We start from the raw sequence: 26,139 nt of genomic DNA on the forward strand, positions 1-26,139 counted from the left end.
TATTAAAAAGAAAAGTAGGCAACTAGTGCCTAATAGTTATTTAGGTAAAAAAGTGTAAGTAGCCAATAGCCAATGAATCAAAAAGTTAGATAAGATAGGAGTACAAGGTTAAAAAAACTAATGGCTGCTTGTGATGGATACACCTGCTATGAGTGAATGAACAGTACTTTGGCTCAGGCATCATCAACAAGGCCTGACTGAAATCATCCTTGATGTGTAGACCTTGAAAATTCTGCTAGGCCATATCTTCTCAGGAACTAAGGAGTCTGTCAGGAGCTAACAACAGTAACCTGAACTGGAACTAGACAAAACTAAAACTGCTACAACTGCACTCCTGCACATACACCAAAGGGGGGTTTGACTACAAGTTAATCACTTTATGTTATAAATATCTGTAGCCCCCTTAAACCCATTGAGCTCTCCTATATGACAACAGGCTACACAGCAGTGATCGCCCCCTTGAGCAGAGGGATGCCTCTTAAGATTACTCCTTGCAGGTGAAACCCCTTATCCAGCATCTGATATCTATAATGAGGTAAGCAACATCTCGAATTAGGCCTAAAAGTATATTTTATGCTAGCAACATTTATATATCTAGCTAGAGCTTACTTATTAAAAGTGTAGTAAGTAGTGTAGTGTTTGCTATCAAAATCACTGTCTAAATTGTTAAATCATTTAAATATTTGTCAAATCATTCTCAAATTACCATTCAATTATTGCTTAATCATAATTTGTCATTTACTTTTCATTCAGTCATCAATAACTATCATTTAATCATCATTTAATGATTAATAGAACCCCTTTAGTTAGCCCCACAACGATGACTTGTTTTAATAATTCACTTGTGACACCACTGCACAGCAAGTTTAAATGGAAATGTTAACTAGGGGTGGAGGCGTCTGTTATTAAGGCTAGTGGATGGGGAAAGGCTTTGTTTCCTCTGCGCGCAGCTCCATGCAAGCCAGTTGTCACTGCTCTGGACACCGCTCCTTCCGTTTCCCCACCCCCTGGAGAGGTGACGGCATTCTCTGATAGCGCGCGGAGACTCTGTCCATTCCTGTATAGTCCCTAGTCTCGAGGAGGGGGAGGTTGGTTGACTCCGCAGGCAAAGGAGATGGTACTGGGAACCGCCTCACGTGTGTTTCGTGGTCTCTTTCCCCTGGTGTACGACCGCGCTGGCGTGTAGGCCTCAGCAACCGCCAGAAGGAGGCGGAGCTGACGCGAGCGGACCAGCTGGTTCAGATCCCTCCTTCTTCCTCAATTCCTTCTATTTTTTGCATCTTCTTTTCGTCTTTCTCCTGTGCGTTGCGCGTCTCACTCCGTGCTGCTGGACAGAAGGGAAGTGGTGGTGACATCGCCATCTTCGTACCCCCACACCATCTTGCCCTTCGCTCTCCCAGAAACAATCGGAAGCTATCTGCAGCGCCTCCGACATCGGCTGTGGGGTTTCTCGCTCCGCCCCCTTACTGTAGCAGGTACGCGGGTGCTGAAGGGTACCTGCGGGAGGATGCGAACTCGATTTCTGAGAGCTGTTAGCGCAGTGGCGTTGTGCGCAGAGGAGCGCCCCGGGGGGTGCTTGGACCTCCCCAGGGCGCTTTTGCCGCCTTCCGCGAGGCGAGGGCTGGCAGGGCGTCTATCGTTTTCCCCGGCGGACTCTCACTCTGACGCGACGGGTACTGCGGCGGGAGGCCGTGGGCCAGGATGGCACACACACTACTACTCCCTCCTTAGTTGGGGCAGACAGGGAGCGAGACAATGAGGCTTCCTCAGTCCTCGCTGGGAGAGGAGCTGGTTTTTTTTGTTTTTCTCCTTAAACCGGTAGCCTCTATGTCTTTTGTGTTTGGTGTCGGGAGGGGGTGGGGCGAGGCGAGGCGGGTGTGTGGAGGCGATGGCCACTAAAACATACCACGCTTTGAGCATTTGGCGGTGCCGCCCTTTTTGTCTGGATTATGGAGCTGCATTTAATTGTCATTGGGAAATGCCTGGGTTTGATTCGTGTTCTTCCCATATACTTTGTCTTTTTTCTTCAGCTAGATCACTGTTAGAGAGGTGTATACCTGAAATATCCTTACTGGAGTTTTTTCTTTTGAGTTTGGTTTTTTTTATGGTCCATTTTCTAGCTGAGCATATTCAGGCAAATAAGTATTTATTTAACCAGTCAATTTAGGTTTTATTATTGATTTAAAGTTAGTTAGTATTTGTATTCCCTTTATTATATTAAGTAATTAAGTTCATCCAGTAACTAAAGGGGCCTAAAATAAATTAGCAGAGGGATTTTTTACAAGGGCATGTAGTGATAAGAAAAGAGGGAATGGCTTTTAACTAAAAGAGGGAGATTAGATATTAGGAAGAAATTCTTTGCTATAAGGGTGGTGTGACACAGGAACAGGTTGCCTGGAGAAGTTGTGGAGTCCCAATCCCTGGAAGTGTTCAAGGCCAGGCTGGATGGGGCCCTGAGCAACCTGATCTAATGAAAGATTCCCTGCCTGTGGCAGGGAGTTGGAACTAGATGATTTTTAAGGTCCTTTATAACCCAAACCATTCTAGGAGTCTGTGAAGTATTAGGGTAACTTGAAATGCTTTTATTATGTATTTCACATAGTTCATAAATTGTAGTTTCTTGGAAGTGCACTTGCTGTGCACAAAAGCTTAATTATATTTGCCACTCAAATAATCTAAATATCTGCTGTTATTAAAGTTGACTATGCCTCAGTTTAGTTGTAATTTGGAATTAAAAGATGTCTTAGTTAAGAGACTATTAACTTTAATAATAACAAAGTATTTATGTTCCACTTTTAGTTTGGCTGGGTAAATTTGCCAGTACCTGTAAAGATCAGTGGTGTAAATTACTGTTTGAGTTAACACACTGAATAAAATGCTTCCTTTTTTATTGGGAGTTCAGGGTTAAACAGGGACATCTGTTAAGACTCTTTTTGGAGGTAAGAGAGATCATTATATTTTTTGTAAAGGTTTGGTTGCAACCAGTCAACCAAAAGACTGGCAAATGTAAGGTCGTGAGATTGTAATATGTTAGGTCTCTGATCATAGCCAGTTTTTTGTTCTTGCTGTGAAATAGAAATGAAAATGTCTGAGATGATTGTCTCATGATGCTGCATTTTCTTGATTAAAGTATCTGCACTCTCTTTTCCTCTAGAAAAGAAGCTGTAGTCATGTTAATTGAATTTCATGTTTTCCTCTTATAGTGGGTGTATGCTTGGCTGCTTCAGTTCTGTGGGTTGTAGGGGTTGGCAGCTTTCAGAGATATAAATAGAAGCTGATTTCAGAGGCCCCTGTTGACAAGGTTTTGTGTCTGAGCCTTTAGATTAGTCTGTCACTGCAGCCTTGTGACAGGCAGAAGCTAATGTGCTCAACTATGTGACTTAAGTGTTATGATCCAATTATTAAAATTTTTAGAGGTGCCTCTGCCCAAATTAAGGTGAAAACAAGAATTTAATAGTATGGATTTTATTTAATAGTAAATGCGAGAGAGAGAGAGAGAGAAATATAAAAAGAGGTAGGGGAGAGAGAAAGAGAGTGACAGATTAAGTAGAAAACCTCAGCACTCTGGATCCTGATGGTGTCCTGTTGATCCTCTTCTTGTCTTCTCAGTGATTAGGGTCCAGCAAAACAGAGTTCAACGGATTAATATACATTTGGCCCAAGTATGAATGACTAGGTGCCTCCCCTGGGGAGGGCAAGTTTGACACTCTTGCAACAGACTGGATCTGTTGCATCACTTTGCATCATGTGCAGTCGTCTGTTGTAAGGCCTCAGGAATGAATCTGGGGGGCACTTCAGGGGAATTTGATGGTTTATGACACCTTCTTAGCTGCCTGTCACGTGAATGTCCCGTGTGTATGTGGCCTTCCCAGGGTGGGAGGGGTTTACAACTGAGCCAGTTTGTGTAAAGGAGGATGGATGTTAACACCCTCTGACTGAAGGTTACACCACACACCCAAAAAACTCTCCTCCTCTGGTGGTTGGGGGGGAGTGTGTGCAAACCTGGCCTCAGCAGATGAGCCTGTGGGCTATGGCCTCACCTACCCCAAACACAGCCAGAGCTGATTTTTCAGAACAGCTGCTGGGTTTGGCTTTCTTTTGAATACATTCTTCTCTCTCAGCCTTGTTTACTTCTCCCTAGACCTGAGATAATTGGACAGTAGTGTCACCTTTATCTTATCTCAGGTTCTGTTAGGTGGCCTAATTCACAGTCCAAGGTTCCAGTCAGGAGGCATATTCAGAGAGGGTTGGGCTTTGGTGGTCACAGCTTTTTCATACAGTTTTGCCATAATGGGCAAAAAGTCTTTCATAAAAATATTTAAGCCATTAACCATAACATTTCAGTCTCTCACAGCAAGTTTCTGAGAAAAGTTCAGGAAAGCAGATGCATAATGGTATTCACTTGTTTTTCAGGGTAAGATAACTGAATTTGTAAGGCCTTAGGTACTTACTGATCTTAGAAAAGTTAGTAAGGAAGAATTGCAGAAGTCTGCAATCTGTCTTTTCTGAAAACTTTATTTTTGCTGTTGGCTCAAAATATTAAATTGCATGTTTTAGTGTTCTGATTATTAGATTAAACTCTGGAAAGTGTATTATAACCTAGTCAGGGTATACCTAGAGCTTTAAGAGTGAAAAAGTAAAATTTCTTAAGCATTGGATAACAACTTGATATTTTTTTTTAATAAGCAGCATATATTTCAGGTGGTGAAGGGCTGTGCTAAAAAAGAGCTATAAAAACTCATTTTTTATATGTTAATATCATCATTAATACCTAAAGCTAAATTTACTAAGTGCTGAAAGATTCTAATTTGAGAGTGGAGCAAGTCAAATAAGATTGATGATGATAGTGTGTGTTAGCACTTTTGATAGTGCTTTGAGTGTATCTGCGTATAAGGCCAGAAGTACAGTTTTTATTTGTGTTATAATAACATAGAGCTACAATAAAGATGAGAATATTTTTTTTAAGGTTTTAGATTTTCTGTTGTGTCCACTCATTTGGTGTATGGCTGTAAAACTGCAAATTCTTAAGTGGTATGTCAGAACAGGTACAATTTTGCTTTGTAGTACTGAAACAAAGGTATAAATTGTTAAAATCCCGTGACTACCAGCAGGCAGATTGATTTTACTCTTTTCTCCTGCTGTTGATTTACTTTGATCCCAGAAGTTTAGATTAACTAGACAAATACTGCTGTCAATCGCAGCTGCAGTTGTCATACTGTTGAGATATATGGTTACAGCTTGTAGTATGGCTTTTTAAAGTTATAAAAAGTATTTCTTTATACACTAGAGTTAATTAATGTTTGGTATGCTTGAGTTTTCATGAGCATCAGCAGACAAATATCCTGTTTTGTGGCTGCCCTTAAAGAGGAAAGCAGTAGTCTGGAGTTTTCACTAAAATGTTTAGGTGCTATAGGCAGTACTTTCACTAAATCTAAATTTTTGGAGGACAAGTGTGTCCTCAATTTGTAGTAGATTGCTTGATTATATTCTTAGTTCCCAATGGCAATAAAACTAGGATTTGGTTCCTATATCAGTTTTTCTATTAGCCTTGTTTTGCAGAGGTCAACTGCCAGTGAAGTATTTTTATTCCTAACTTTTCTGTTGATGGCAGAGATAAGGGTTAGAATTATCTTCCTTTGAAAGATGCAGAAGTCTGCCTATATTTTAGACAAAATATTTAACTGACTCTTTGGAAATGCATATAGTGTGCAAATGAATGTATTCAACAATCAAAAATAGTTTTATTTTTCTTGGAAGAGCAAAATTTGCTTTAAGCATATTTCAGTAATGCTTTTGGATCATCTGTTTTGAGGGCCTACTGTATGCATGTTGTTGCTAGTTAATATTCAGTATTGGGCTTTGTATGCAATTTAAGCAAAGTTAAAGGTCTTGTTATAGAAAAGTCCCTTAAAGATATAAAATACAGTTTTAAAATGGCCGTTGCCCATCTTTCATTGATTTTGTTCTGTTTAACAAATGTGTTGTGAAAGTACAAACTGCTAACAATGTTATTAGCATCAGAATAATACAAGATCACCATTACTGAAAAAGTGGAGCAGTTATTCTGGAGTCTAAAAAAAATAAACTGTGCTAATTACCAAAACTGTTTAGTAGACCCAAACTTGGTCTTGCTTGTTTTACTCATCTAGCTCTGGTTTGTTTGGGTTTTTTTCTACCCTGTAAGTGCTCAGAGGTTAATAAATTTTTGTTGGCCAATTAATTAAAGTTGATCATAACTTGCACACATAGTTTGGTTTCTGATAAGTATATTGCTTCTCTGTATTACTGTGTGTTGGGTTTTTGTGGAGGGTTTTGGGGGCCACAGGGTGACATCTGTGAGAAGCTGACAGAAGCTTCTGCTATGTCAGATAGTCAGTGCCAGCTGGGTTTAAGATGGACCTGCTGCTGGCCAATCAGAAATGATGATGGCACCTCTGTGATAACATATTTAAGGAGGGGAAAACTGCTGCACAACAGCAGCTGGAAGAGAGGAGTGAGAATGTGTGAGAGAAACAACTCTGCAGGCTTCAAGATCAGTGGAGGAGGTGTTTCAGGTGATGGAGAGGGGGCTGTGACCCTGAGGGAAGCCCATGCTGGAGCAGATTTGCTGGTAGGACTTGTGACCCTGTGAAGGACCCATGCTGGAGCAGTCTGTTCCGGAAGGACTGCACCTCATGGAAAGAAAAAGTGGAAGGGACCCACACTGAAGCAGTTTGTGAAGAACTGCAGCATGTGGGAAGGACCACATCAGAGACATTCATAGAAGACTGTTCCCTGTGGGAGGGACCCCACATTGGAGCAGGGGAAGAATGTGAGGAGGAAGGAACAGCAGAGACATGTAATGAACTGACTGCTACCCCCATTCCTTGTGATGCTGGGGGATGGAGAGATGAGGGAATAGAAAAATTGTGAGTAAAGTTTAGCCCAGGAAGAAGGGAGGGGTGGGGGGAAGGTGTTTTAAGATTTGATTTTTTTTTCTCATTATCCCACTCAGATTTAATTGATAATAAATTAGTTTTTCCCAAGTTGAATCTCTTTTGTTTGGGATGGTAACTGATGAATGATCTCCCCTCTCCTTATATCAACTCATGAGCCTTTCACTGTCTTTTTCTCAGCTTGTCCAGTTAAGGAGGGGGAGTGATAGGGCAGCTTGGTGCACACCTGGCATTCAGCCAAGGTCAACCCACTAAACTATAATAATGTTTTTTACCTCTCTTAGATGTTCCTGACAATGTTACTTATCAATACAATTGAAGTATTGAATTATATATTAACATCCATATAGCCATCTTTAAAAATGCTGATATCACTTTTTGTGGGCAAGGTAAGCAGACCTACTTTAATTCTATAACCCTGTAATCGATTTTGGTGAAATGCCAGTTCTTAATGCAGTTGTTGGTTTTATTTACAGCATTGAAATGGCTCAGGAGACAAACCAGACCCCAGGGCCCATGCTGTGTAGTACAGGATGTGGATTTTATGGAAATCCTAGAACAAATGGCATGTGTTCTGTTTGCTACAAAGAACATCTTCAGCGACAGCAGAATAGTGGTAGAATCAGCCCAATGGGTAAAGGTTTGAGATGTGGTTTTTTTGTGTGTGTCTTGAAAACATAATGTATAGGTGATGAGATGTATTCAGGAGATCTTCTGATAGCTGCATATTAAAACTATTAATATCAAAGGGGATAATACTTTAAATCACAATAAAAATGCTTTTTTGTGTAATGTATTCTGGCCCACTTGGTATTGAACCTTAAGTTGGATTTTTACTCTGCTACAGTTGAGTTCTTATACAATCCTTGTGTTTTGGCAATTAACAATATAGTCTATATTAAGAAGATGCAATAGAATGAGGAATGATTGGAAATGGTTCATAACTGTATTAAAACCTGCTTGACTAACTTGTATTCTATATTTTGCTTATAATTAACTTCTCATATTTCTGTTATATAGGGACAGCTAGTGGTTCAAACAGTCCTACCTCAGACTCTCCATCTGTACAGAGAGCAGATGCTATCTTAAACAACTGTGAAGGTACTGCTAGTAGGACATCTGGAAAATCAAGGTAAGATGACAGAATCATTTAAGTTGGAAAAGACTTCAGAGATCATCGAGTCCAACCATTAACCTAACACTGCCCAGTCCACCACTAAACCATGTCCTTAAGTGCTACATCCACACGGCTTTTAAATACCTCCAGGGATGGGGACTCAACCACTTCCCTGGGCAGCCTCTTCCAATGCTTGATCACCCTTTCAGTGAAGAAATTTTTTCTAATTTCCAATCTAAACCTCCCCTGGCACAACTTGAGGCCATTTCCTCTTGTCCTATCCCTTGTTACTTGAGAGAAGAGACTGATTCTCACCTCGCTACATCCCCTTTTCAGGTAGTTGTAGAGAGCAATAAGATCTCACTTAGTCTCCTTTTCTCCAGGCCAAACACCCCCAGCCCCCTCAGCCACTCCTCATAAGACTTGATTTCTACACAAGGTATTATTTTGAGGTTTGAATGAACTGTGAGTATATAACTACTTAAAGTAACATTGCCCTATTACAGAGAGTTTCTGCAGAGGAAAAAGTGACAGTGCACTTTACAGTGCTTTATGAATCTATAAATTAGGACTAATTCGTGTTTTTGGTGTTAGACTACTACATTTACAAGGACATTTCTAGTTTATCTGGGGAAACATTTGCTACAGTTTGCCTAGTTTCTTCTAGGGAAGAGAGACAGAAGTACAGGTCAGGAACCTGTATCAATAATAACTAATCGGGTAGTCTGATGGATTTTGACAGTTTAAGCTCTTATGTACTCTAAACTAATGTAATCACCCATTTCACTGTATGTAAACAGAAATGTGCCTGTTGCTGCTTTGCCTGTAATGCAGCAAATGACAGAAATGAGCATTTCAAGAGAGGAGAAAGTATCACCAAAAACAGACATCGAGCCAGGTATGTTTTTAGAGTAACACTGGATACAGCTGTTAATTATGAATGCTTCTTGAGTATTAATACTCTCAGAATCAAGAAGACTTACTAGTGCCAGAACATAGTTTTCAGATGTGTTCAATTTTAGTACATAACTTTTGACATTTGAGCAACATTTTGGCTAACAAACCTTCATTTTTAAAAATAGGACACTTAAATTGTATCTGGGTGCAAGATGTTCAATTTTGTAGTCAGTGTTGATTTCTTTATAAAGCCTAGCAGTACAGTTTCTGCTGACTTGTGGCAATCAAAATGGTTTGTTGCATTTGAAGAACAGGGTTCTTAATTCTATTCTACAGAAGGATGAGAATGGAGCAGAAGGGAATACTTGATTTAAAATACTAACAAAGACTGCTAAAGGGCCTTGGACTAAGTGAGTAATCAGTAGATATAACTGAAATGCTGTTGTGTGGATATAGAGTACTTACGGCATTAATTGCTTAGTAAAAATGTTCAATTTTAAAAAGCAAGTGAATTAATGTTTATTATATAGCAGTTTATTCAAATGGATATCTTAATGTACTTGTTTGATATCTTGTATATTGATACTTGTTAATTTTAATAGTTCTGAAAGTCTTAAAACATTGAAAGCTGATTTTTAATAGGAAAATGTGTTTGCTACAACTGAAGATAAAATTACTTTTGTGTTGAAAATTCCAGAATGTACCACTCAGCACTATATAAATGCATCTTTGTTTAGGACTGCTGTTACAGCTGCTAGTTGATTGCTTGGGTTTTGTACAGAGGTTTTTACTATTTTAGTTAAGTTAAAATTGTGACATGAAATAAATTACAGTTGCTTTTACTATATTCTTTTTTGGTTATGTACAGATGGAGGAGATTTTTACACGTTTCAGCTTCTTCTAACTTGTGTTATCTGAAGAGACTTACTGTATGTAACACAGAGATTTATACTTTGTTACAATATTTATAAACCCATATTGACTTGTTATGTATTAGTACCTGAAAAGTGATAGGCAGGAAAGAAAAATATAAATTGGTAGCAGTGGTCAAGCAATATATTAATTTTGTCTTATTAAAACTGCCAATAGGGATTTGTCATTTTGCTAACTATAAAGGTCAGTCTTCTATTTGTGCTGACTCAATATTCATTTTCTTATAACAAGGCAACTAAGTGGTAGTGTCACACTGCACTCTGATTAGGAGGAAGAAAAAAGAAATTCCTAAAAGCAACTCTAGATAATAATCTTGCATCTTGAAAGTCGGAGTTGAAACCAGTCAAAGCTCTGTTAAAACTTGCATAGAGACCATTGGGAAAATTACTATGGAGTTCAAAAGTTTGGAAAACAAACTTCTATAACAAAATTGTCTTCCTTAGTACATATCCTTAAATTCATGAAACAGTCTTCAGCTGATCTAAAAGTTAAAGTTCATCAAGTTGGGAGCGGATTTTAGCACAGAATAATGCCTTTATCTGCTGGTTTTAGATTACAAAGGGTTTACCACATATTTAAGATACAGCAAGTATTTGCTGTATTTACTAGTACATTGATCCTGTGTCTTGCAGTGAAAAAAAGCTAGTCTCAACTTATTATAAATCCGTATTGTGTTTGGGTTAGTTTCTTTTTTTTTCATTTCTCTTTTTCTACAGCATCCATTATGTGTTGGTCTGTCTTGAGGAGGAGCTGAAACAATAGTAGATAATTAATGTCACCTCATAAAACAGCTAATATTTTCTATGAGATGTAATTCTCTAAGATAATGCCTGTCATGATGTTGCTAATGAAAATAGTTTTATCTGTAGTCTCACCTTGGCAACTGAGTTTCATAACTGTCTATTAGATGGTAGGTCTGGAACAACGTAGCCTTCAAGCAAAATAGGTTTGGGTTGTTTTTTTTTCTTAAGCATTATGAAGATGTATTCTCCAAGTCAAAGTTCTAAATAGTTATGTCTGCACAATTGTCTTTAAGTCTGTGGGCTAAAAGAATACTCTCTTGCTGTTTGGATTTTAAGCATCTGATTCCAGAGGGTTCTGAAGTTGAAAAAAATTAATCTTAACAGGCTTGTAATTTCTTTTGTTTTTCTCAGGTTGAGGTTGTAATCTGGATTCTCATTCAGAACAAATCAGGTCTGAAGGCAATGAATCATATCTTAGCATTTGAAGAAAGAAAGCCATAAGAGATATAACTGGCCTAGTTGGTTATAATTTAGATGTCTAACATACTATATTTTAACTTGTGATGTCTTAGTTTAACTTTGTTGCTTGTTGTAGTTTTGTAATTGAATTGTGGCATGTGTTCAGTTGCTTATCTGATGAACTGTGTAGAAGTCAATGAAATATAAATACCTATCTATCAAAACTCCAATTCATAATTGGACATTATTTATATAATGCATTTTATAGGCTTTTGATCTGCTTCTGCACTTCTTAACTAAGGATTTAATTTTTATTCAGTCTTGACCACAGTCAGAATATACCCAAAATATTCTAGAGATATTGTTCATATTTGTGGGGTTTTTTTCATGCTAACTTACAGGAATTAAATGCCAAAATGCCCTTGTATAACTAATTTGCTTTCCTTGTGTTGATTATTGCATCAGAGCAATACCTTCACTAAGTTGGTGAGACATAATAGAGGCCTTGAAGAAACCCGTTTTGTTTAAGCAGATTTTTAAGTGTCAATAAAAGATTCATACAAGAGAGCTGACTTGCATATTGAGCACTAAAACTCAACTGTTGTGAAAACAAGTATGTTTAAATAATCATATTGTAGCAAGTCATAGCATATTTCTAGCATTTTTGTGGGTCACTGCCTTTCTGAATAAATCTCCTCTCAGAGCTGTTAGTCTTTCCAGACCTAATTAGTCTAGTGTGCGTATCAACAACCTTATTTTTCTGTAATAGCTTTGTTTTACAGAGCAGTGTGGTGAGATATCACTCTGAAGCCACAGCTGTGCAATAGTGCTGCCTATGAAGAAGGTGAACTGGAACTTGAAATTCATATGATCTTGTGTAAAATAACTTAAAAATTCTTCCGCAAACATTGTTAACTTACAGTCCTATTCCATCCATGTTGTAGGCTACTCTTCCCATTCCTGAATATTGTCATATAACAAAATTAAGGAGATGATGGCTAGCTCATTTTTTCTTTTGGCTCCATACCAAGCCAATATGATGAGCTATTTTAATGTTCAACACCACAGCTTTCTTACATGCAAGACCTTATTAAGGGATGTCCTCACTCATGTTACAGATAAAACAGTAGCTATGAAATTTACTGTGTTACAGAGAATATTCTGAGTAATATGCTGAATATCTTATGAGCTATTGAATGTTCAAGATGATGGATAATATTGCTTACTTCTTGTTTTAATATCTGATTCTGATTTGTTTTCAAACATGGCTATAGTATTTAAATGTAGCTGCTATCTGTAGACAGTTCCTTTGTGGCTGTCAATAAAATCATCAGATATATCAACTTTGTCTTGTGTTCAAAATTACCCTCCCATTTCCCATGTCTGCTGTAGCTCAAGTAGATGCCCTGAATTGAAACAAATCTGAAATGGAACTAATAATCTCCTTGAAGTCTTGAAGCTGTCTGTCTTGAAGACTGGAGACCAAACTGCTGGTCCTGTGCTTATTGCAAATAATGTGCTATAGTATCTTTTTGAGAGATGTGCAAAAGGCATCAAGTCTTGATGGCAGCCAATCTAAACCATATTTCAGTGTGATACTCAAACAGGGGTATCTGTTGTATTAATGCAAGAGTAAAAATATTCAGTGTGCCTGTTGAGCATGTGAAAGAGTAGTTTATCCCAGTTCTTTGGCATCAAATTGAATATACAGTTTATTCTTTAGCATTTTATCAGGGACAGGTAGTTCAGCATTGCAGTTTCAGTTTCTAAATAATAAAATATTTGTTCTCAAGCTTGATAAAACATAATAAATTTTGTCCATCTTATTTTTATTGACTCAAACTTTATATACAAGTCAGTTGTGTTAATGTGCAGCACAAGAATTATGTAATTTGTAGCATAGTTTTCAGTTCTGGTGCTGTGGAAGTGCTGTATGTTTTTCTGATGACTTTTGGGTGCTCTTTGTCTATTACCTTTGTCTTTTCTTCTGTTTTATTTTTTCTGGCCCTTCTGTGGTAGGAGTTGGGGTTTACCTTCATGTAAAAGTAATTAGAATGCTTAAAACTTTTTTTTTTTTTTTCTTTTTAATGCTCTCAGGCATTTCACTCTTCACTGGCATGCTTACTGCTTCCTATTACTGTGGAAGTGAATGCATTTTTTTAACTGATAGGTTTCTATTTTGGTAAATTTTTTGAGTATACAGGAAGCTTCTAAAACCTTGCTGTTACTTTAGTAGTTCTTTCTGGATTAATTTAATTTATTGCTAATTTTAAAAATAGATCATGATAGTAAGAAACAAAGAAAACTAAAAATGCCTTCCCTTCACCACTTTCTTCCTAGACCCATCTTTACTTCCAGACTCTTCTACCTTCTCTCCCTATATTCTGAGTAATGCAGGAGGAATGGAGGGTTGCAGTCAGTTCATAACTGTTCTCTGCCATTCCTTCCTTCTTGCACATTTTACCTGCTCCAGCATGAGTCCCTCACATGGGATACAGTCCTTTATGAACTGCTCCAGCTGTATTGGTTTGTGTAAGGAAAACCACTGTCAGTTCTGACAATCTAGTTACAGAACCACAGAACAGGTCAGGTTGGAAGGGACCAGTGGGCCATCTGGTCTGACCTCCCTTCTCAAGCAGGGTCATCCTAGAGCACTTGGCACAGGATTGTGTCCAGGCAGTTCCTGAATATCTCCAGTGAGGGAGACTACAACCTCTCTGGGCAATCTATCCCTGTGCTCAGTCACCCTCACAGTGAAGTTCTTCCTCATGTTTAGGTGAATCTTCCTGTGTTCCAGTTTCTGCCCATTGCCTCTTTTCCTATTGGTTGGCACCACCAAGAAGAGCCTGGCTCCATCCTCTTGACACCCTCCCTTCAGATACTTATAGACAATGATGAGGTCCCCTCTCAGTCATTCCTTCTTGAGGCTGAACAGGTCCAGCTCCCTCAGTCTTTCTTCATAAGAGAGGAGCTCCATGTCTCTTGTACTGAGGAGCCCAGAATTAGACACAGCACTCCAGATGCAGCCTCACCAGGACTAAGTAGAGGAGCAGGATCACCTCCCTCGACCTGCTGGCAATGCTCTTCCTAATGCATCCCAGGATTCTGTTGGCCTTCTTGGTGTTAAGGGCACTTCTGGCTCAAGGACTGAATCCTCCTTGACCAAGGGGAAGTTTTCCTTCTAACATACCTTTACCTTGGTCTCCTGGGTCAGAGATCCCTGAGCACTGGTCTTGTCAGTGCAAACTGATACAAAGAAGGAATTCAGTAACTGCCTTCTCTGCATCCTGTATCACAAGGGTCCCCCCTACATTTAGAAATGGTCCCATATTATCCTTAGTTTTCCTTTTATCACTGATGTATTTGAAGAAGTCCTTCTTGTTGTCCTTGACATCTTTGGCCATGTTTAATTCTTGATGGACCTTGGTCTTCCTCATCTCATTTCTACTTACTCTTAGAACCTCTCTATATTAATTCCAAGTGGCATGACCCTGCTTCCACCTCTTGTGTGTTTCCTACTTGTGTTTGAGTAATGACAGTAGATTTTTATTCATCCATGCAGGTTTCTTGTTCCCTTTGCCTGATTCCTTGCTCATTGGGATGCAATGAAGATGCATCTTACTTTTCGACTGAATTAAGTAAATGTTCCCAAATACACAGTGCAACAGTTGTATTTGTGGGGGTTTTGTTTGTCTTTATTTTTCAGGCACTTTTTGTACTAGGATTAGGTTGGTTCCTTATCCTAGCAGATTTATGTTAATAGAATAGTAGAATTGTTTGGGTTGAAAGGGACCTTAAAGATCATCTAGTTCCAACCCCCCTGCTATGGGCAGGGAACCTTCCACTATCCCAGGTTGTTAAAAGCCCCATTCAACCTTCCCTTGGACACTTTCAGGGATGGGGCAGCCACAGCTTCTCTGGGCACTCTGTGCCAGGGCCTCCCCAGCCTCATAGTAAAGAATTTCTTCCTAATATCTAATCTAAACCTACCCTCTTTCAGTTTAAAGCCATTCCCCCTTGTTTTATCACTACATGCCCTTGGTAAAAAGTCCTGCTCCAGCCTACCTGTAGGCCCTCTACGTACTGTAAGTCTGCTCTAAGGTCTTCCCTGAGCCTTCTCTTCTCCAGGCTAAACAGCCCCAACTCTTTCAGCCTGTCTTCATGGGAGAAGTGCTCCAGCCCTCCCTCCTGAAGCCATTCAGTGGCCCTTCTCTGGACTTATATGACCAGGTCCATGCCAGTGTGCACTGGTCTCTGCTTGGACATTGAGCTGTTGACCGCAACTCTTTGAGTGCAACCATCCAGCCAATTTCCTATCTACCAAGTGATCCATCTGTCAACTCTTCATCTTTCCACTTTAGGGACAAGGATGTTGTGTGGGGCAATACCAAATGCTTTGCATGAGCCCAAGTAGATTTTTTTTTTTTCACTTTTCCCATATTTGTCAGTCCTGTAACCCTTTCATAAAGGCCTCCATGATTTGCCCTTAGTGAAGCCATGTTGATTGTCACCAATCCCCTCCTTATTTCCCATGTACCTTAACATAGTCTCCAGGAGGACCTGCTCTGTGATTTTGCCAGGCACTGAGGTGACTGACTGGCTTGTAATTTCCTGGGTCTTCCTTATTTCTGTTTATAAAAATGGGGGTAATATTTCCCCTTTTCCAGTCAATGGTAACATCACTGGACTGCCGTGACTTCTAAATATGATGGATAGTGACTTAGCCACTTCATCCACTAGTTCTCTCAGGACCTGCAGATGCATCTCATCAGGTTCCATGGACTTGTGTACCTTCAGGTTCCTTAGATGTTTTCAAACCTGATCTTCTCCTACAGCGGGTGCTTATTTGTTCTCCCAGTCCCTGCCTTTGCCATCCAGGTTTTCATCCACAAGTACCCCTAAGTCCTCTTATACAGGGACAATCTCAATCCCTGCATCCCCCAGTCTGTATTGATATTGGGGGTTGTCCTAACCCAAATGCAGGACTGCACTTTGCCTTGTTCAACCTCAGGAGATTCACATGGGCCTACTTCTTGAGCTTGTCCTGGTCCCTCTGAATGGCATCCTCTGTGCCTGTTTTGTTGTTCCTGATGGCACTGCCTTTTACACTGCCTGTGGTTAACTTATTGTTGTATTACTTAATAAAATTTAAAAATCATGTCCATTTCTGGAAACTTCTTTTTCTACCAAGTTCTTCAACCTTGTAGCAGGAGATCTGGTCTCTTAAAATTGAAGTGAAACAAATCTCATCTGGTAACCTGAGATGGTGGTTGGCAAGAGAAATAACCATGGTGGTGAAGAGAGCTACATGCCAACAGGACCTCTGTTAAGGCAATAAAACATGTTCTGGTGAACAAAAAGGTTTTGCTCCATATGACTAGGGTTATTGGTACTGAGGAGGTGGGTCTGTAGGTGACAGTAACAACCATTTTCCTACCATCATTTCAGTTTTTGTCTAGGGATTTATTCCATGGTAATCACTTTGAGTACTTTGCCTGATGATTAACACAGCATGACTTTTGGCATAAAATTAGTTTATTGTATACTAGAGGGAGATTTTTGTGACAAGCAGGATTTCAATTCAGGATAGTATCTGATGAATGTGGGTACTAACATCATGTCAGAAGGACTAAAACATATTTCATTTGGGATATAGTTTGATGAAAAAATAGGGGATTGTTTTTATGTGTAAGCTTTAGTTAAAAGGCTTGTCCCTGTTCTAGCTGCTACGCCAAGCTACTTTGAGGACTTTGTTTTTAAAACCCATTACTAGATCTAACTGCTGGCATAAAAGTGGGTGAATGCCTACTTTTTGCAGGTGTTATCTGTATTGAGCAATTATGATTTAGGGCAACCTGTGAAATCTTGTGTTGGGACCTTTTAATTGCCCATTTCTGCATGTTACCTGCTTTTCATTTTTGAAATATGTTTTAGTTGTGGAGGAAGGATCCTGTTTGACAGCTCTTTTCGGAAATGGGCCTTTGTACTTTGGATTATCATTATTACTTCCTAGTTTCCAGGTTGCTGGTTGTAGCAGTGAACACCTGTCAGTTTCACAGAATATTATGAGTTGGAAGGAACCCACAAGGATTTCAAGTCCAGCTCTTAAGTGAATGGGCCACACAGGGATCAAAGCTGTCACCTTGGTGTTACTAGCACCATGTTCTAACCAACTAAGCTAATCTCAGGTGCAATATATTTATGTAGAGGAGGAAGTAAGTATATTTGTATAGTTTGTTACATTTTCCCTTAGATTGAATTGTTTTTAATCTTTGTTTTGTGACACAAAATTATCTAATACACCACCTCTTTGTCTTGATGGATCAGTGAGCACAGATCTGGTCACTGCTGCACTTGCATTGCTTCTTGTGAAATTTGTCCTCCATTGGTTCGGGTTGTTCCTGGTATAATACATCCTATAACATGTAACTCCAATACCAGATTATAACAATTTAAAGGCATATCCATTACAGTCTCTACCCTTGATCTCTTTGTACCAGGCCATAGGGTTTAACATTGCAATGAACTCCTCCCCTTGCCCGTGGTCTGACTTGGATTTATTCATGGACTGCAGTCCCCTAGGAGTGTGCCTGCTCCAAGTGGAACTTTATCTACAAGCCACAGTCTCTTTAGGGTATACCTTCTGCTGCACAGACTTCTCCATAGCCACAGTTGCCTTTAGGTGCACCTGTTACAGCATGGCCTTTTTCATGGGTCACAGTCTTTTCAAAGATGTACCTGCTCCAGTGTGGCTTTACCCACAGCAACAGTCCCTTCAGGAGTCTACCTGCTATGTTACAGACTTATTCACTGCCACAGATGCTTCAAGGTATACCTTCTCCAGTGTGGACTTGTTGAGCCACAATCCCTTTAGAGGTGTACCTGCTCTGGCACAGATGTAACCATGGCCACAGATGCTTCAGGGTGTCCTGTTCCCATGGGGACTCATCCACAGGTCACAGTCCCTTTGACTTGAGTTCACACAGAGTTCCAGCCTGTCCAGCACAGCAGCAGTGCACTGACCATTTGCCAGCCCATGTGCATACATGGTTAGTGCTGTTATAAAAATGTTCCCAGGCACAGCAGAGTAAGAAGTGATGAAAGCAAAAAGAAACCACTAATGAGCACTAGAGTTTAATTTGCAGTCAGGCAAGCAAGCCCAGGAGCCTGCTGATTACTTGTTAAACAGCACTAACAACTATAAATTTGACCTAGCACATCCCAGTCAAGTCTGTTGTTATCGCAAACCCTTCAAGCCCTTTGTTGGGTGCCAAAAAGGTCTGTTGTGGTAGGCAGCTAAGCACACACAGCTGCTCACTCCACCAGAGAACTGGAAGGTTCCCTTTTTCCATCTGCCATAGCTCATAACTAGCATTTCATTTTAAACAGACTGGTAATATAACAAATCAAAAAAGAGCTTGATCATGCTGCTTGATTTGGGAGATGTTTAGTCCATTTCTTAATTCCTGTCAGCTAAGGTGTGTGGTATCAAACAGGCTTACACTGTGGTGTCAGTATTGTTAACCTGATTTTTTTTTGGTCATAGGCTTTCAACTAGATTATCTGATACTGAAAACTACTTTCCTTGGGGTTTAAAGACGAGTTCAAAAGGTTATATCTCTTAATTTTGAATATATTAATTGTCAAGACAAAGGAATTGCTTAGTTTAAAAAAAAACAAACAGCTGTCAAAATTACTCTGAAAAGTATTAGTAGCAGTCATGATTGTAGTGCTATACCTTTGCTTTTTGTTAATAGCATGCTTAAGTATGGAAAAAACATTATATATCCAAGACTGGATAGTATTGTTGTGCTCAGAATCAGCAAAATAGTGCTGATGCGGAACTCTTCACACTTTCTAGAAGAATCTATAGAATATTCAAAAATAAAATCAGTAAAGAGCTTGAGTTGTTCCCTAGGACTTACAGGTATAATACCATATAAAGAAATACTGATTTCCTGTATAAGACTTTTTGGGTATGAGCACTGAAAATTCCTTGTGGCCTCTAGAAGTTTGTCACTACTGAATCTTGTTTACAATCTGAAATATGAACTGACTGGAGGCTCTCATTGTTCAATTCTACAGTGAATTGTGAAATGGGGCTTGGATCTGTGAGGCTTTGTGTTAGTAGTAATAGGCATATGAACATAATACAAATAAAATCTTATAAGAGCAGGTATTAATAGTAAGGATAACAAAATATGAACTATAAGGGGATCATAATGTCAAAAAAAATACACTTTCAGAATGTCATGCTTACTGATCCAAAAGGATCTCAACTAAGAAATCATATTTGTGCGCACAAAGTTGGTTAAAAGTATTAATTAATCATTAAGCAATCATTAATTATAGACTGTATTTTATGGTTTGCTAATTATTTTTTAAAACAATAGATGTAATCATACAACTGAGTCTCTGTCGCGATCCGCCCAAACCGAGCAGAGTCGTGACTGGTTCTTTTATGGATCTCAGAGCTCAAAAGACACAGCAGGGGACAAAACCAGTTTACTTTTAAAGAAATGCACTTTATTTAGTGCCAACCAAAATGCGATAGTGGGACAGAGAGAGAGAAAGGTGGGTTGGGATTATAGCTACCAAGACGGGCAGACGAATCCTCGTGGAGCCAGCCAATAGATGTCTGTTGCTGTCTGGGGAGATCTCGGGGGTCTCCTCTGAGAAAGTCACTTTTATAGTCCTTTCCCAAAGCGAGTGACTTCTGGCCAAAAGGTGGGAGGATTTATGGACTATTGTATGTGGAGCTCGTTACGCTGAGGAACAGGTGGAAACAGGACGCTTCAAGGAACACCAAACCATCTTTGTTGTTATGAACACACGCAGGGCAGCCCATACTGACCAGTCCATTGTTCTTCCATCTGTGGGAGCTTGTTGAGTAAACGCCCTGTGACTAGTTGTCATGAGAAACCAGTCCTGGTAGGCATCACCTGCAGAACAGTCACTTGGTGTTCCTCCCATTGCTGGGCAGCACAGGCCTCAGGCGAGGGTCGTTGGGCAGAAACAGATGAGAGGCTCAGACAGACTCTCACAGCCTCTATTGCAATTATGTCGAGATGGACATGAGTGGCACCAACACCATTCTTTTAAGTAAAACTTTTCATGCTTTCTCTCAGGCAACTGACTCCTTTTCATACAGGTAGCTTCACACAGCACTGACTCCTCTCTGCAAATTTCCTTCTTCCTTTTGCATGACTGGCTAAACCCCAACCTGTCCCTTACCCAGTCACCTAACCCTGTCTGTCCCTCACAAAACATCTTCGTACCTTGTCTGACCCTCGCACAAACGCACATCCCTTACCTCCTCACAGCACAGCTAGCAGATTCCGTCCTAAACTACAGCAGACTCTGGACCCCCAACTGCAACTATAACATGGGGCCAGCTAGCCCACTCTTTTATAACACCCAACCTCATTGGGCAGGCAAGGCTGTTTCCATTCCTCAGTAATCAGTACAGCTTTAATTCATTGGGAAAGATTGCCTTCTGCACTATCCTTTCAACCTATCTTCCCACAGTAATCCAGGAAAACTGAACAGGGACAGACTGTCTGGGTTGTATGCATTAAAGTTTGTATACAAACATATCCCCCTTGTGTTTCCTCTGCACTAATTTGGGTATTTAAAGGATTTTTTAAAAAACTGATAAAAAACTTATTTTTCAAATAAAACTAACAGATCCACAGAAGTTCACAGAAGGACCCATTTTTATCCTGCATAGAACTTGGGTAAAAAGTGAGAAATATAACCAAAAGTGTTCATTACAAAAACAATTGAAAAATAAGCCATTTTGACTCAAACTGCTTGATCATTAAGGTTGAATATAGTACAAGGATACTGATATCCAATATAAATATGTAGTTTTTTCTTTAAATTACTGTAAAAAGTGTCTGAAACAAGGTCTTTTTTGAGCTGTGTGGATTGTAGTAATATGCTTGGTGTATTACAAATCAGTGGTTTGAAGCTCAAGAATGTTAGGTGTTGTACTGTTTGAGATTTTAGATCATCTGACTTTGCAAGTATAATGGCAGAGTAATGGTACTATGACAAAAAACCATTACTGTAATTTTCATTTGTTTCTAAAATATGGTCCTATTGACTATTTTCCACAAGTATCCCCTCTATTCAACGACTTTGACAGTGTTATTGTTTTAGATTACTATAAATTGGATCATATTACTTTTAATATTGTGTGTACAGGACCTATATGGGTGTATACGAGTGATAACACTAGGTATGCTGTATTTTCTAGATGATGGAACTGTGGGGAAAACTTGATAATTTTTTGTAGAGATAAAAGGGAAGTTAATAGATTACCTAGTCTACTTAGCACTTCAGACAATAAACTCCAATGTCTTAGTAGAGGGGAAATTGCTGTTAATAAATACAAATATGCTAGTGAAGTTAAGAAAAGGAAGAAAAAAATTTTTTTTGCTTGCTTTAACAGTTGTTACTCAACCAAGCCCATCAGTTTCTCAACCTAGTTCTTCACAGAGTGAAGAGAAAGCTTCTGAACTGCCTAAACCAAAGAACAGATGTTTCACATGCAGAAAGAAGGTTGGCCTTACAGGTATGATAGTACTTTGTCAATATTGAATAGATTTATATTATTAGTTGCCTCTTACTAGATTAAATTTGTTGAAATCTGTAGGCATTAAACTTTTGCTCGCTGTTACAAAATTCATAATGTTAGATCCCTTAACAGAGCTGATATTTGAAAATATTCATTCCACTTAATCTGTTTGATACAGATGCACATACCCCCCTTTGAACTGGTGTAGTGGTTTTGGTTTGCCAATTTAAAATTTCCCTGATCTGAGATAGGATTAGGAGGAAGGCAAAACAGGCTCAGCTTTAAATGGTACAAAACCAAACTTTATTACTAGAAACTATAAGAAAAAAGAATAAAACTCAGAACAAAACTTTTATAACACTCCTCCTCCCCTCCCCTCCCCACACTTCTTTTCTTTCACACTGACAACATACAGAAAACCAATTAGTTTACCATCTTTTTTAAAAAAGTCTTTCACCCATTTACTTGTGAGAGGAGACTTCTCTCTTCAGTCTATGGAGATTTCTCCACAAGAAACAGTTTTCTTGTGGCCTCGAAGTCACAGTGATCAGCCACCTGGGAGAATGGAATTCTGATCACTATGTAAAAGTCCCTTCCTCGACTAACAGTTTTCCCACAACCATTATTGAGGACCATATCTACTTATGGGGCACACTTTAAGAATTATAACAGTTCAAACAAAAATTCTCCTTATCTTTGAAAACGGAGGTCTTTCTTCTTCTTCTTCCCTGAAAGGCAGCAGGGATCTTCATCTCTTCTCTATTCAAACTTATGGGCTCACAGCCATTTTAACATCAGCTTACTCTAGCACCAATGCCTCTGCTCATATCTATAGTTAAAACATTTATCCACCTCATAATATATCTTTATGTGCTATAGGGAAACAAGAGTCTCTTCTCCATAGCTAAAAACGAGGAATTTCAGTCCACGACTCTCCTCCTTCCCTCATCTGGGACCCGACTCTTCTTTTTGACTCACCTCGGTGTTTTCATGCTCTTTCTGTGCATATCATCATCTTGGTCCTTTTCTTTCACTCAGGAGAGAGAGAGCAAAGCGTCTGCAAGTCTCATTCTGGGCAGTGAAAGAGTTAATATCTTGCCTGGGCAGCAGATGGTCATGTGATCTCTTCCGTGGCTGGGAGCTATTTTACGATAGAGTCTTTTCAGCATCCATGCTGGGCTGGGCTAGGGTCTTAGCAGGGGCCCAGCCAGAAACGTGGTGTGTTGCTTGGCTGCATTCCATTCGAGGGGGGGAAACTCAGCTCAGCCCCCCCCCCCTCCCCCGACCCCCGCCCGGAGCTGCTCCTGGTGTGTTAGCAGCGGCAGCATTTCTGCCACGCTGGGGGGGAGGGAGAAGCAGCCAGGATCTCAGCGGCCCAAGGGCCTCCCCTCCCAGGCCCGGGCCTGGCCAGGCCAGGCCTGCAGGTCGTGTTGGGCTTGGCCCCAGCCAGGCTAGTTACCTTCTGAGAGGCTGGAAATGAAAGAGCTTTCCCAGGGTTCCTGCAGTAAACTGTAACACCTTCCTAGCTATTTACTGTGTTATACTCTAAGAAGGAGTTAGGCACTGCATAGAATAAACAAAGGTTCAAAAGAGGCTCCTTGCCTTTCTCAATTTTCGTAGTTTATTTCATGGTGGTCCCAGGGCAAAAGAGGAAGAGCATCTCAGATAACGGTCTTTTCTAGGAAAGGGTCAGGGAGGGGAATTTGGCTTTCTGACAATAGGATAGGGACAGGAGGGAAGGGTTAAAGTATTCCTTATACTTCTGGTATTGGATTACAACAGGTTCCTTCTTTACATGTGTGTTTCACAGACACATAAACTTTCTCATTGGTGTAACAATGTGTCAGTCTTAAAAATCAAACACTGATTGGTCTTTGTCAGGTTCAAAGGAGGCTGCTCGGGTCTGGGCAGGGAAAAATTTCAGGAAATTTTTACAAACCACCACAACTGGCTAAGCCCTTAATTTATAGCTTTCTTAAGTCTGAAGCTTCCTAGTGATGTTGCTTTTCCTTTTCTTTATACAGGGTTTGATTGCCGATGTGGAAACTTATTTTGTGGACTTCACCGTTATTCTGACAAGCATAACTGTCCGTATGATTACAAAGCAGAAGCTGCAGCAAAAATCAGGAAAGAGAATCCAGTTGTGGTGGCTGAAAAAATCCAGAGAATATAAACTAGTCTATTTGTGAAAAGACTGACTTGTATTTGTTTTAATATCCCCTATGAAAGCATTAAAGAGCAGATGCATGACCATTTTCATTTGTTCTCCAAAGTTTTAATTTTAGCTTTGGCTGTCTTAATTGTTTTTTACAATGTTTGGGTGTTTGTTACAGGCGGAATTGGATAGATACAGTCCTTAAAAATATATATGCTCTCCTCAGAATATTATTGGATGGCTAGAACCTGCACAGGAATACACATGCTCAGAAGACAAAGTCTAGTTCACATGTGCTAAACAGATGCTTACTTTATGTTTGCAGCAGATCTTCCTTTTGAGATGTTCAAGGTGTTTATGACTAGCCAAAGACTGTGCCTGTTTGGGAGAAGGATATGTCAGAAAGGCTCATGGTCTACTTCTATCCATTTAAAATCTTATTCTACTTTTAGTTTCCATGCTCCATTGTATTCCAGCAGAATATGACATGTAGAGAGCTCTACCATCCAGTAAGATGAGTGTTGGTGCCACATTTAATAAAAAGTCATTTAGCAATTGCAATGAGAAAAATGGAAAAAAATCAGATATGTATGAGAAGAAAACTATTTTACAACAGATAACATTAACTTTAGAATAATGAAAATTATAATAATTTCCCAAAGGAAATGTCCTGTTAGAAACTTAAAAACTGTCCTGCAACAGTTGTCTGCTTTTCCTTGCATAGCTAATAAAGTTGTGTAGCACAATATTGTGCTAAGATTGACTTAGAAAACAAAAGCTATGGGTGGGATTTTTAGATATACCACAGCAACTCTATCAAGTGACACATGCATCTGTGTAAGTTGCAGAAGTATTTGAGCAGTTTATTATTCATGTGCTTAAATTCAGCACATTCTGGGTTCAAAAGACTATTAGGAGCTTTTTTCAGTTAAAAGTTTTAAATGTAACAATTGTTGTGTATGGGAATCATACCCAACATGACTCCTGTAGACTTAAGTGGGAGCTGAAACCACTCTTTGAAGACTGCTTTATCATTTTTAATTGTATTTGGGTGCAGGATTGTAGTGTTCTTGGGTGTATTGCATGGGCTCTGTTATCTACAGCTTTGTATAATAACTAGAAAGGACAGTATAGTTCACTGATGCTTGTCTGGTAATATCATTTCTGTGTTATGATGGAAGGGGGCTTTGTGGTGTATGAAACTTGCAGTGGTTTTTTATATAATTGAGTATAGTGTAGACTAGTGTAATGCCTCCTCATGTGTATGTACACAAGATGCTACTTATGATTTTTATTGCAGTCTTCAATCTTAGTTTTTTAGTTCACTATTAAAAATCAAGCTTTTGCTTTAAATTTGTTCTTTCAATTTAGTTATCAGATATGCAAGCATGTACAGATAGTTCATACTTAGGTTTTGCACATAATCACACTATCCAGCATCTATGCTCTTCTTTATTATGTAAATAATAAAAATCATGTACAGAAGGAAATACTTTTTGTGGTAGTTCATTGGTTTTAGTTATTGCTGTAACTTAAAAGTGCCCCCGTGGCAGTTGGGATACAAAACTAATACTATAGATTTTTTTTTTTTCTTAAACCATTCTAACCTCCTTATTTCTTATTTTGACATGCTGACTTTAAGATGACTTGTTGAGGTCAGAAAAGCATGAACAGCTGAAATACAGATAACTACTTAATGACCAGATAAAGATTTCAGCAAACAACAACGTGCTTAAAAGGGAATGAAGGAAATAGTAGTGAAGATTTTGTTCTGTTGTGGGGTTTGGGTTGTTTTTTTCTCCCTTTGGCTACAGAAGTTATTTCTGGTGGATCTAATACAGCCAGTGTACCGACTGTACTGTTTTGTTAAAATCTTCATCAGAAGACCTGGGCAGAGTTGTCAGGGTCTGTATGCAAATATGCATGCCATATATGCCATACGTAGCCTTCCCAAGGAAAAACAAAAGTACAGAGCACACAGCACATGTTGACTTGAAAAAAGCTATCTTTGCTGGTGAATAATACATAATGATTACTGCTGCCACTATATATGCTTCTGATAAGATCCATGTTCTGGGCCTTCATGTGCCAGGATGAATTTTTTATTTTTTTTTAATTGTGGAGCTGTTTTAAATCATCAAAGTTATATTTTTTCTACCTTTTTCTATTAAAGTCAAATCAACTCAACTGCATCATAAAAAGTTTGTTCAGTTTGGGGATGGGTTTTTTTGTTTGCTTGTTTTGTGAATGCATCTTGGAACTGGATATTTGGGGATATGTATCCAGATTTGTGATATTGTCAGGGTGAGAGTATTTTA

The 26,139-nt window shown here is 39.2% G+C and overlaps 1 protein-coding gene across 5 annotated transcripts; it reads left to right on the forward strand.

The window, feature by feature from the left end:
* The first annotated feature begins 302 nt into the window (after positions 1 to 302).
* On the forward strand, positions 303 to 25,313 carry LOC306816425 (AN1-type zinc finger protein 5-like). Of its 5 annotated transcripts, none has more exons than XM_079332862.1 (7): positions 303 to 1,475; positions 7,220 to 7,324; positions 7,412 to 7,575; positions 7,956 to 8,067; positions 8,853 to 8,950; positions 21,541 to 21,663; positions 23,691 to 25,313. In XM_079332862.1, the coding sequence occupies exons 3-7, from the start codon at positions 7,419 to 7,421 to the stop codon at positions 23,837 to 23,839; spliced, it is 639 nt and encodes a 212-aa protein (XP_079188988.1). In that variant the 5' UTR covers positions 303 to 1,475; positions 7,220 to 7,324; positions 7,412 to 7,418; the 3' UTR covers positions 23,840 to 25,313. The 5 variants fall into 5 exon arrangements, with proteins under 5 accessions (XP_079188988.1, XP_079188991.1, XP_079188992.1 ...); XM_079332863.1 differs by having other exon boundaries at positions 1,375 to 1,475; positions 7,412 to 7,569; XM_079332864.1 differs by having other exon boundaries at positions 1,471 to 1,673.
* The last annotated feature ends 826 nt before the right edge of the window (positions 25,314 to 26,139 follow it).

Source organism: Erithacus rubecula (genome assembly GCF_903797595.1).
Source record: "Erithacus rubecula genome assembly, contig: scaffold_578_arrow_ctg1, whole genome shotgun sequence".
NCBI lineage: Eukaryota > Metazoa > Chordata > Aves > Passeriformes > Muscicapidae > Erithacus > Erithacus rubecula.

Coding starts and splice junctions, on each gene's coding strand:
- LOC306816425 (XM_079332862.1), top strand. CDS start 7,419: ATGGCTCAGGAGACAAACCAGACCCCAGGGCCCATGCTGTGTAGTACA. Junction 7,576..7,955: donor AATCAGCCCAATGGGTAAAG/GTTTGAGATGTG, acceptor TCTGTTATATAG/GGACAGCTAGTGGTTCAAAC. Junction 21,664..23,690: donor AAAGAAGGTTGGCCTTACAG/GTATGATAGTAC, acceptor TTCTTTATACAG/GGTTTGATTGCCGATGTGGA.